The 12,551-nt window shown below is 46.2% G+C and overlaps 1 protein-coding gene across 17 annotated transcripts in view; it reads right to left on the reverse strand.

Moving 5' to 3' along the window:
- Positions 1 to 12,551, reverse strand: part of stxbp5l (syntaxin binding protein 5L) — a 133,564-nt gene that overhangs the window by 3,438 nt on the left and 117,575 nt on the right. For 10 of the 17 annotated variants that reach the window (XM_005925888.2, XM_005925886.3, XM_005925887.2 and 7 more), the window contains 5 exons: positions 10,774 to 10,953; positions 4,364 to 4,465; positions 3,008 to 3,247; positions 1,540 to 1,903; positions 118 to 283 (listed from right to left, as the gene is read on the reverse strand). In XM_005925888.2, the coding sequence (XP_005925950.1) occupies positions 118 to 283; positions 1,540 to 1,903; positions 3,008 to 3,247; positions 4,364 to 4,465; positions 10,774 to 10,953 (1,052 nt within the window). The remainder of the gene's footprint in view (positions 1 to 117; positions 284 to 1,539; positions 1,904 to 3,007; positions 3,248 to 4,363; positions 4,466 to 10,773; positions 10,954 to 12,551) is intronic. The other 7 variants (XM_005925890.3, XM_005925895.2, XM_014334739.2 and 4 more) reach the window with 3 other exon arrangements.

The raw sequence follows: 12,551 nt of genomic DNA on the forward strand, positions 1-12,551 counted from the left end.
TTTTAGAAGTTGCACGAAGGATGTAATCAGAGAAGATGGCAGATAATTCACTGGCCATCAGCAACAGACGGAGGGGATGATTGCCAAATGGCCAATTTTGCCAGCCCTAGTGCTGACCTGCAGGTTATCGCACATCTCCTGGCTGTATGTAATTCTCTGGACCTCTGTGGGGGAGCTGAGATACAGTGCCTGCCCCCCATTGGTGAAGTAAAAGGTTCTTGCAATGCGCATGTCTGTCAGAGGCAGGTAATTGACATCCATGAGCGGTCTTAAGCTGGGCAGACTGTGGGCAGAATGAAAGAGTGAAGAAAGGTAAGAACAGCTGTGTAATAATTACTGAGCTTCAAAAGTAAACTACACTGAACATCAGAATAAAAAGAAAGAAATCATTATTATGTTTCTTTTCTAATCTTTGGTAACAAAGCAGCTTTTCATAGGCTGTAGTCTCAGAGGTAAACTGCACGAATCCGGTCTTTAAGTCTGACGTCATTAGTCAAACGAACACTGCAGCATCACTGAGAGTTACAAACTGTCTAAATTCTTACATCTGTAATAAAATTATCAGCGTTGCTGCTTTACCAGGTGTAACAATTAAGTTTAACATCCATGAAAACAGGATTTATTACGTTTAACAGAGTTAGAAGTTAGCAGGAAGTTAGCTCGCTAGTTAGCTAAACATGATATAGCATGTTCTGACTGAGAGATTTCTGAAAAATTCAAACGTACAGCTCTGCTATCACTTCCAACATAAATGAAGACAGAAAACTAAACAGCAGTGACGTTTGTAGGGTTACTGAAGTTGGGCTAGCTGGTATATAATGATGTGCTACGTGATCGCTAGCTACACAGCTATGTTAGCATAGCATAAACACAGTGAAGCTGGAGGATGAACGCTAACTTTTTTCCACTCGATAAAAGTTAACGTGAGGGTTCCTGATGGTTAGAGACAAATGCAATCGCATGGCAGGATGCTGTAAACGGACCAAACTTCAGTCAGGAGAACAACTGAGATAATCCATCCACAATACGAGGTTAGTCATTCATATACTGCTGCTGGGCTGTAGCTACATCGTAAGGGTTTAAACACTGATCTTTAAAATGAACAGTGGTGATAAAAACAGAGAGAGGTTTTTAGGGGCTTGTTCAGATTAAATAGAACAAGATACAAAACATGTTAAAAACACAGCAGCCTTAATAAACACAGTAGTTTGGACTCGGAAGCAGGTTCATCACATCATCACTTAAAGACCGGATAGAGCCAGACCATTCAGCATCCACCCAGTGAGTGATCCTTGCATAGAGTCACGTGTAACTCTCAGATTTCCTCTGCACCAAAACGCTCTCACTGACCGGTTCAGATTAAGTATCCTTACCTGTGAAAAGGAAAAAGCTGCTACTGCAGCCACGTTCAGCTTAACAGTGTAAACACAGAAATGATAGCTGCGCTGACAGAGCAGGCTTTAAAGCAGGCCGTGCTACAGCGTGCGCAGATCAAAACAAACATCTAATAACAGAGAACTCGAGCGGCCGTGGTCATACCTGAGCGTCATGACGTGTCCGTTTGCACAGAAGCAGGCGAGGCACACGCTGTTGCACACAGACACCACGTCAGCCCTCAGCACAAAGGACGACTCTGTGATGTTGTGGACAAACAGGCAAGACTGCGAGGGCATCAGGAACACTTTGGCCTGCCTCTCAGAGCACACCACAGCCAAGTGTCCGTCTCCGCAGGCGTCCTGGGAGGACGATGGCGAAAAGTGGACCAGCTTGCGCCTCCGCGGTCGGTCGGGGTCCTCGGGGGCGTTGTGGTCCCGCCAAACTTCGTAGGGGGGCTGAATGAGAGCTCCCATGCAGTCCAAGAAGCTGAAGCGTAGCACAGAGCCCTTCAGCATCAGCACCGCTCCTGTGAGTGTGTGAGCAGGAGAGGGACCCAGCACACAGTGGGAGAGAAAAGTCTTTAAAGCTCAGCACAGGATGGAAGACGGCACTAAGTGTAACATTTCAGTCAAAAAGACGCGTCTATGTTCTCACGTGGCCTTTAAAACTGAGCATGTATGTACAGACCACTGCTGCCAGAGTCCTGGCAGACCTCTGCTGTAGGTCTCTTCGAGTCAAAGCGGGGTCCTTCCTTTCCACTGTTGTGATTTTCCCTCTAATATAACGTTTGTATAGCTATACAAAAAGGACTGAATGATACAAGGTAAGCTTCACAACCTTGTACACATAACTGCCTCACAAGTGCAACTACTGGATGCAGTAATACATTACTGACACTTTTCAGACGCTACATTTACTACGTCGGACGTTATCCAATAGACACCCACAGGAGCACTTTAGAACGAGAGGAAACAATCCTTTCTTCTTCTCTCGAGTGGATCTGTGACCTTCCAGTAATAAGCTCGCTTCTCATAAGTTTAGTCTCAAGAGAGGAGCTGCTGCTTCAAAGGGACTGGAAATTTGGCTATATTGATGTTTTTACTTTGAACGGGAGACTTTTTTTCAGGAGCAGTAATGCGTCTCTGAGTGGCTCCGTTTTGTGTAGACTGTAGAAACACTGTCCACACTCTGGAGTACAAAATCAAGCCATTTGCAAAATAATGCACGATGCCCATCAAAGTTATGTTAGTTACCTTATGAACTCCTAAATGAAGCATTACACTGAAAAACCTGCAGTTCTTGGAGCCTCCACTTCAGGCTGGTTTAAACAAACGTTACAGCAGAACAAGCACGAGTCACCGCCTGGTACAACTATCGCTGTTGGTCTCTGTTGCTATAGAAATATACATGACTCTATCCAGAATATTGTGACGCTTCATTCATTCGTGCTCTCCCATTAGCATGATGGCAAACTGCTGAACTACAGTGAAACTACAGAGGACCTGTGGCCCTAATCATGACCGTATCATAGTGTTGTTGCTTCAGCAGTATCATGTAGGCGGGTATAGTTTAAAGTGACTAATAACTTTGGTACTTCTTGTGGTACTGTTGCAGTATCGGTGGTACTTACCACTTACGCCCATCGTGACAGGCTCTTCCATCCTTTCCTCCTGATCAGTGGGGATGGACATGGGGATGAGCAGCACCACGCCTAAGCTAGTGCCCACCCACAGACACGGGGTGGGCAGGACATCGTTCTTGCGCCCGTACGACTCTCCGAACTGCAGCGTGGTGACAGCCTCTTTGGTGTCGCGGTCAATGCTGGAAACACTGGAGCTGCGCGAGCGGGTGAAGGAGTTTTCACGACTCTCTGCAGCAGCATCCCCAAACACCCGGCAGAGGCACGAAGGAGCGTGACAGATGATGGCGAGAGAGCAAAGAGGAAATTGGATGGAGTTGATTGGAGTTGGATGGTGTAATTGATTTATAAGAAGAGCGGTGCAGAGAACAGCAGCATGGCGGAGGAGAGGGAATGGAGCAATGAGGTGATGAGCAGTTAAAGGGAAAGAAGCACACAGTAAGAGCTTGAGAGGATACAGGTGCTAACGTTCAAAGTGAGCTTTCTGCAGATTTCATATGATGAAGAAATGGAACAAAAATGTCACTGAACAGATGTGAAACACTGAGGAGGGAGAACTCACTGCAGAGACACGGGAACATGTTTACCACCACACACACACACACACACACACACACACACACACACACACACAAACACACACACACACACACGGGGGCACTTGCCACAGATTGAACAAACTTGTTTGATTATTTGAGTGCTGCATGTCGAGGTCCTTCGCCGTGCACCTAAAGCCTCCATCTTTAAAGTGTTGCTGCATCTGTGAATTATTCAGAGCCAGCCGACGTGCAGCACTGCAGCCCAACGTTACACAAAGTGCAGACTTTACGTAACAGCGACTGCAGATGGTCGCCGAAGCTGCTGTACACATATCAAGCTAAGATAAATGAAATGTCGGCAGCTGCTCAGTTTCAGCAACACTTCTGAACAATATTCTGAGAAGCAAAGCTGCGTAAGTGATTCAGCTCTGTGTTTGTCACATGAGAGCTGTGAGTCGGCATCAACTGTTTCCATTACGCTTCCTGGCCGTGGATGCGCTGAAACGCTGTTACTTGTTGTTACCTGTCGTGTGTGTTAAACTAATGAAACAGCAAAGTGATGCAACAATAACATGTTCACTATTGACGAGCCCGCGCTGGCTACAGCATGCTTACAGACAGAAACCATGCTGCTATGAACTGCTCAACAGACGGCTTCACCAACTCCAGAAGCTTCCAGGACATGAGCAGACACTTCATGTATGCTTTAGATGATACAGGTCCACAGGACGGACGGACATTCTGACGGACGCACGTAAAGTAGTCAGCAGGACAGCAGGTGATGCGTTTGTGGCCGAAGCCCTCTTACCTCGGTCACTCCAGCAGTAGGAGGTGGTGCTGTGGTGCTCATCGTGGGAGTACATAGTGACTCCGTGTAACTGCTGGAGCATTGCCCTCCTGGATGCATGCCCTATTTGTCCCCCACAACATGAACCCCATAGGACAAAGCACAGCGGCCACCACCAGAGAAACAGATACACACATGTGTAACCATCCAGACAGACAGACGGACAGCAGTACGAGAATGACAGGAGGGAAAGAGAGAAAGAAGCCACTGAGCATGGAGCTTCAAATATACACCAAGACAGAGAGAGCTGCACAGGAGGCTGCTCGGCTAACTTTCTGCTGTCCGAACAACCTTTGACTCTCTTCCTGTTTCTGTCTGGACCCCTTTTAGCACCGCCTGCTGTAGTAAACGCTGGTGGACAAAGAAGCAGGCTTCTACTCGTCACCTGCTGTGATAAGGTGCACCTAATACACTCTACTGAAGGACGACCGCACAGCCCTGTTGCACACAACCAAAACTTTAATCGAGCTTCCTTTAAAACTGCCGCAAGTGCAAAACTGGTTTCAAAGCAAGTGCAGTGTGAGCGAGAATCGGCTGCATGCTAAACTGGAACAACAGGTGATGTGAAGGATCTTTTTCAGGAAGACCAATATGTGCTAAAATTGTGGTGCATTGACAACAGAGCTGAACAACGCTGCTGAAAACACGGCACAAACTGTTCCTCGGCTGCGAGTCCGGATGGCAGCCGCTCAGTTTCGCAATGAGTCGCCGGGGTGTGTTTACGCTGTGTGACAGAGCCTGTGGGGTGCCGGCTAATGAAAGTCAGGCGCAGCGGTACTATGACAGGACACAGGGACCCCTGGGGGGCTCTCACAGGGAGCTGGAGGCAGGCAGGCAGTGTCGGGGAGGTGATAAGGGGAAGGCAGGCAATCTGAAGTCGAGAGACAATGTGCTCGATTTATGCAGTGATGTTTGCACAAGCACACACACAGGTTAGAGGGACACACACCTGCAGACTCTTATCTATGGACTGCAACACAAATGAACATGATGCATATTCAGCTGTTTGTTAAACTGGCCTGTCGTTGGAAAGCATTAAATTTGGTGTGCAAAGCTGAGTCACCTCAGTTTTGCGATGCGATCCAATAACGTCCGTATTTTACTGCCTGTGTTATTTTTGTATTCTGTAGGTGAGCAGACCCTGTGAGCCTGCGCGTGGGCTGCAGCAGAGGTACAAAAGGGGAAGCAAACACTTGTTCTTAAACAATGCCCAGTGTGTCTGCAGGCACTGCTCGTGGCATCACACAGAAGTATTTTTAATATTTAAAAGGTGGCTGCCCGACCGAGATGGGAGGTATGGAAATGTTTACTGCGCTCCGACTCTGCTTCCCTTGCCATTTCCCTCCTCTGTGTCCTTGCCCTGCGTGCAGATCTCATTAACATCGGGCTAATTTCTCGCACTGCTTGTTGACCTTTAATTATACTGGTGAGCCTGCTGGCTCTTCACTGTGGTACCCAGTGCAAGTGATAAACAACAGTGCCAAAGGTAGGTGATAGACAGGGAACAAGTGTGCTGAGAAAAGCCACTGTTCAGGTATAAAATGTGCTCATTAAGGCCAGTATAGACCTTCTCTTCCCATTTTATTATCTTCTTCTCCTTCTTGCAGCGTCCTGTTAGTCAGTGTAAACAATTAGAGAATATGGCTCATCCAAGCTAACTGTGGTGTCCTCCTTCAGTCTGCAGCTCTGTTTAAATCCATATTTATCATGTATCCTATTTTGTTCTAAAGACCTGGGACAATATTTAAAAGACTTCACAGAATCACGGTCCCTGAAACACGAGTGCAACTCAAATATTAGGTTATGTAATATCCTGTGTACTGAGTGGACTTTCTAAGTGGGCAGCACAAGAAGCAAAGCTGGAGCCGTCTCCACACTGTAAAAAACAGCATGTGCTTTAGAGCACATGAAGGCTGTGTTATTCCAGGTCAAATAAAATAAGATGCATTAAGACAAACATGACAAAGTGCAATGAGAAGCCCAAAGCTCTGCGCCTCCAACAGCCTGCGTGTGCACAGGCCTGCAGGAAAACCACCCTCGTGTTCTGGACGCTTTCATGACAGCTGCAAAATCATTAGAGGCAGAAGGACACTCGGTGTGTTAGTGGATGCTCAGGCAGCGTTCTAACACACTTAAAAAGCTAAAATAACGACGTTTTCTTTCCATTTGGTGTTAAATTTCTTGGAATGGCTTCTTTGCTTCTGCCTTTATTTTGAAGTAAAGCCTGACGCAAACAGAAGGTCCGGGCAAAATGTTTCAATGCTGCGCTCGAGTCAGGTGCAGCTAGGCAACCGGCATGGCTATGCTAATCACCATGGGCCCACGCTAGTATACAGTTTCATGGAAAATTACGCAACAAGTCTGTTGAACAGTTTCTTATGCATATTTTCACAGCAGCTTTGAATCATCTGCATCGGTGTGGTTGGTGATGCAGCTGGAGCCCCGACCGTGGCTTTAATAAAACATTCAGCTTATGCTAATGAAAAACTGCTTCCCTCTCGGTTCCAGGTCACTCTTGTATAATGAGGTCGGTGAAGATGGCGGCATGAATTTAATGGCAGAATTGCTGTAAAAGGGTCAGCTGTACTCCGGAGTAACGGACACGTGTTTTTAAGAGTGCCTGTTGATGATTTGGACGTGCAGAGCCCGGTGTGCTGAATGTGATCATCTGCCAAACTGTGGTGTGCTAATGTTTCGTGCAGTTTGGCTACAATAACTGTGACATTTGGGAAACTGTCACAATGTTGAGCCTCCTATGGAGAGATTAGTTTGTCGTGACCTGACTGAGACTGTAAATCTGGCGGCGCCCGCGTCTAAGCAAACACGACCCACCAGTGGACCACGAGTGGAGCTTTGCAGGAGTGTACTTTCTGCAAGGGACGGGTTTATGTGGTGCATCAGCGCTTAGAAAGCCAGTGATTCATCAGGTGTACACGATGATTGGGCCCACTGTGACTGATGTACACGGGCTGTGTGACAGGCTGCTGCAATCTGCTCCACACTTTAGATCAGACCCTGCATCATTAGACGACTCCTCCACCCTCGGGGCCGACGGCCATCCGGTCTGAACCTGCTCTTACTGCTGTTGTTTATTTTTAACACCTTCTGAATATAACCCGACCCTGTGAATCACCACAGAGACAAAGAAGCTCGCAGACACTCCCACTGATACTTCTGCTGCTCTTCTCCAACTGAAGCAAGATCATAAAACTTTTAATATGACAGGACAGAGTCAGAGTCCTGTTAGAACGAACGATCTGCATCTACTTTTTATGTTTATTCAAAGTAAATGGACGCCCTGCATTAGTGTTGTCTGTCAGGCCGTGACAGACTAAGTGTTACAATTCACACAAAATCTGTAATTACGTGGTTGCTAATCCTGCATGAGGCCATTTCTCTGTCACTTCTGAGGTCAGCAACTCGAAATTATACTGCTGGGATCGCAGTTTAAGTCTTCACTTGACAGGACGTTTGTTTATGTGTTTTTCTCACTTCGTCTTCGTCTCGTTTGTCACGCGATGTGTAAAAGAAGAAAGGAAAACTTTATCCAACAAAGGTCAAAAATTCATTCTCATTTTGTCTTTAAGATAGTCATGCTGTCTTGGGGAGATAAGGAAAAATGAATTATCAAGGCTTTTATGTTTGTCTTAAAGCAGCAGTTCTCGTTCAGCCAATCATAGTTCAAATGTTCTGAGAGGAAAGTGAAATGTAACACCAAAGCCAGCAGGGGGCGACCTCTCTGTCTGCATCTGTCGATCACCACAAACATCTTCTGTTCTGCTTCACGTTCACGTTCTGCTTCAATTTCTGTAATATTTTGGCCACCTAAAAAAAATCTGTCTCAGAGTGAAGATGGACTAAAAGAAACACAAAGACTGGTTCTGCACTTCTGTACTAAAATTAGCATCTCAGCTGTGATGTCATTCAGCGGTTTGTAGGGTCCCATTACGAGGCATCGAGATGAGCATTTTATCATTTCTGGTGTTTTGGAATCAGATTTAATGAGGGAGGGGGACTAAGATCGTTGTTCATCAGCTAATGAGCATGCCCTGGATTATATCCCTGACTCAGTCCAAAATTCCAAAGTGGACTTGCTTGGATGTCTCCAAATGAGCGACTGAACGCATAAATGGCATAGGATGTATCGCCCCCTGGCGGCCAATAGGGTGAATGCACGTTTAAGGCACTTGAGCTTGCCACTATCATTCTCCTGTATTATCTAGAGCTAATACGGTATTTTCCGCACTATAAGGCGCACTTAAAATCCTTTAATTTTCTCAAATTATGAATTCTGATCGTGCTTACTGACCTTGAACCGATTTTATGTGCTACACGGCGCTCAAAAATCTGTCAAAAATGTTTTAGTGCGACTGTGGTAAGCTACGAAGCCACACCGCGTGATGGATTGTTGGAGCATTACAGCTACTGTAGTCAGGAGCCTCACGGAGTAATCTGGGTCCTAAACTCCGTCATTTTCAGGTCCCAAAGTGCACTGCAAACACTGCAGCATCACTGAGAGTTAAAAACTGTCTAAATTCTTTCATCTTTAATAAAATTATCAGCGTTGCTGCTTTACCAGGGGTAACAATTAAGTTTAACATCCAGGCATCCATGAAAACAGGATTTATTAAATTTAACAGAGTTAGAAGTTAGCAGGAAGTTAGCTCGCTAGTTAGCTAAACATGATATAGCATGTTCTGACTGAGATTTCTGAAAGAATTCAAACGTACAGCTCTGCTATCACTTCCAACATAAATGAAGACAGGAAACTAAACAGCAGTGACGTTTGTAGGGTTACTGAAGTTGGGCTAGCTGCTATATAATGATGTGCTACGTGACCGCTAGCGACACAGCTATGTTAGCATAATATAAACACAGAAGAATGAGGAGAGTAAAGTTTGACTTATCTGACGGTTTTGTTTCGCCTAATGCGCCTTATGGTCCGAAAAATACAGTCGATGAAATTGTGTATTTGTAGTTGGCATGAGGGATGAACAGGGGGGGCTGTAAATTTAAAACACAGGGCTGTATATCCTCCCCACGAGGGGGGGCTGTCTGATTGTTGGTGACTCTCTCTGTATTACTGTAGGATCTTTACATTACAACATAGAGCATCTTGAGGTGACTGTTGTTGTGATTTGGTGCTACATAAATAAAACTGAACCGTTTCCCTATTCTAACTCAGATTAGCAGACAACGATATAAAAACAGCTGTAAAACCACGAACGCACACACATGACCACACAGAAGCATATTACAGCCAGACTCAACAACAAAAGCATATGTTTGCATTCATGTTTCTAAACTGATCACTGGGAATACGGAGCCTCTGTGGGTTCATCGCATTTTAAATGGTGCAAATCAAAGTGAGGGTGTGAATAAGAGCGAGCGCAAATGGAAAGACAATAAATGTCATGTCTGTTAATGAAAATGTCAACTCGTGCGGTGCTCTTGTATTATTGTCCTCCTTGAACTGTGCTCCTTCTGATGATAAGAGTTATTAGAGGTAAAAATAAAAACGTCCTGGTGGTTTCAGTTTGAGGAAATTGCAAACATCTACAAACTTATAACCCGTGTTTGTAGATGTGTGCATTCCCTTTGCTCATAGCTCATAAAAACTCGATAAGTGTAGCAACGCTACATGAAGTTTAATATGCGCTGTCATTTTCATCTCAGAAAACATCCAGAAGTTATTTATGAGACGAGAAAAACAGAAAGGCAAATAGAGTTATAATCATAAATCTGTGGCATGATGAGCAAAACCATCAGATCCTTCTGCTGTTTCGGTGCAGAGCACAAAATGCAAGAAAGAAAGGAAGAAAGGAAGAAAGGAAGAAAGGAAGGAAGAAAGACAGAAAGGCACAGGAGAAGTAAAAACTGGTTAAATCACTGAATCACCAACCTTCAGGCCTGCAACATCGTCAACACAAGCAGCAGAGTCAAGGACACAATGCAAGGACTCGTTCTTGCATTCAGAAGAAGCAGAACCTGCAGTCTGAATGTTGTAAGCTGATGCTAATGCAAGCTGCACGAGTGCCATTGGCATGCTGTAATGCAACAGTGGTGTCCTGGTACGTGACTGTCAGCTCCTGCAGATGCAGTCTGGTTATTTTACCGTGCAGCTGTATAAGTGTGCGTTTGTTTTTTCTTACTGTGTGTTGCTCTGTTTACCCTGCAGCATCTTCTCTGCAGAACCACACCCCGATTTTGGATTTCATGCTGCTAACTTGCATTAGCATGTGCTTGCCTTGTGTTGACCATGTGTCAGGCCTTTCTCCACTTACCCTGGGGTGAGAGGATGGCATGCACTTGCTGGGAGGGGGGTTTGTTATAGAGGGTTAGGGATGGGAGTTGGGAGGACAAGCACACACCTTCAGTGTGGGACACAGGCAAAGAGATCTCCATGCAAGCAGCGGACTGGGCCTTGCGGAAGGGCGGTCGGCCAGGGCCTCTGCGGGTAAGCCGTGGCCCCTCGGGACCCATCGGAATGCGAGGCTTCCCCGCCGAGCAGGGCTGGGAGGTGGGGCTAGTGCAATGTCCATTGACATGATCTGTAACAACGGCAAAGCATTAGCAAACAACAGAAAGAGGGATGTAATTCAACTTTAAACATATTCTGATTTACTGCTGCATTATCCATCTTCACAAGTCATTTAGTTTGATGGGAAGTGAAATAAAAATCAGGGCAGGGAACCTCAAATTAGGGACGAGATTTTCCAAGGAGATAACTGCTTTTCCCTGCCAGGAGACGCTTTGTCTACTAGACTGCAAAAAGGCAGGCTGGCACTAGATGACCGATGAAGATGAATATTTCTGCAGCGTAAGAGGAGCAAGCTGATGCTGAAAATTTGATTGCCAACTAGGAAGATGATAGTGAGGGAAAAAGGGAGAGTGAGTGACAGAGGCTGGAGAGTGGTTTGAAGTAAGTATGTGCAAGGAGGGGATGCCGGGGCAGAGGAGGAAGATGCAGAGTAAAACTGTGAGTGCAGCTTCGAGTCTGTGACGTGACATAAAACAGGCTCGTTTCATCTCCACTTTGTTGCTTTTATCTCAGTGAACTGTGGGGAAACCTTGTTTTTAGCAGAAAGCTTTATGACATCCAAAGCTGCAGGTGAAGAACGAAAACAAGCTCTGCTCTTTATTCTGTCAAATTAGCACTCGCTCATATTGGCTGGGCTACAAATTCATCTACGGACAGAGCTGATACCAACACACTCGGTGATTTCTTTACCCCTCGGGGACGAGTCCGTGCACTGTGCTGGAGCCAGACCCTGTTAATGAGACAAAGGAAAGAAAGGCCAGGCTGACCTTCTCTCGTTCTGTGTTCAGCCATACCTGTGAGCGGGCACGAGAGGCGGCCGGATCGATCCCAATATGCTGGCACTGGTACCGATCCACACTAGTGCGTGGCCCGTTTTTCACTATGGAAATGAAACAATACCCTCGAACATGCGCTCTCGTGGTGTTGACTCGTGTGCATTTTATTGAAAGCCGGCACACTTTTAAACCACAGAGGAGCTCTAGAGACGCCACAGTTACACTCCAGCTCTCCAACGTACACAAAGGGCCGATTAAATAATGAAGGCGGAGCTCACAGGTGGGCATCACAGTGATAATAAACATCAGTATATGGACACACTGACCCTGTATTTATTTACATATCACTACGTTCTCATCCTCACTGAGTACATGAGCCCCCTTTTTATCAGTGACCCCCCCCCAGCAGATTAACAGCAGCTGTGGTCGCTGCCGTGGGAGGACAGAAGCTTTCCATGTGTGTTTTGGTGGAAGGTCTTATACATGGAGACGAGTGGAGCAGATAAACAATGTCATGATCATTTGTGCAAACACTCGAACGTTCCCCGCTGGCTCCTCTCCGATCGTTCGTCTCCGGCGCCCAGAGAGCTCTGCCGTGCAGCCAGTCGCTGCAAAAATGATTCAATTTCAAAGTGAAGATGAAAAGCTCCAGGGTGCCACCCAGTCCACGTGCAACACTCACCCAGTTTCACAGCAGGACTGACGAGGCAGCGCGGGGACTGAAAAACTGCAGGTAACACGGAGCGTTTGACGCCGCCGCGATCGGGCTTCACGTTTTGTTCATTTCGTTGCCTCGAAATGTTCTGAAGGAAACTGGTTTACAGCTGAGAGC

The sequence above is a fragment of the Haplochromis burtoni genome, unplaced genomic scaffold (assembly GCF_018398535.1).
Source record: "Haplochromis burtoni strain Fernald_Lab_line unplaced genomic scaffold, NCSU_Asbu1 Contig_74, whole genome shotgun sequence".
Taxonomy (NCBI): Eukaryota; Metazoa; Chordata; class Actinopteri; order Cichliformes; family Cichlidae; genus Haplochromis; species Haplochromis burtoni.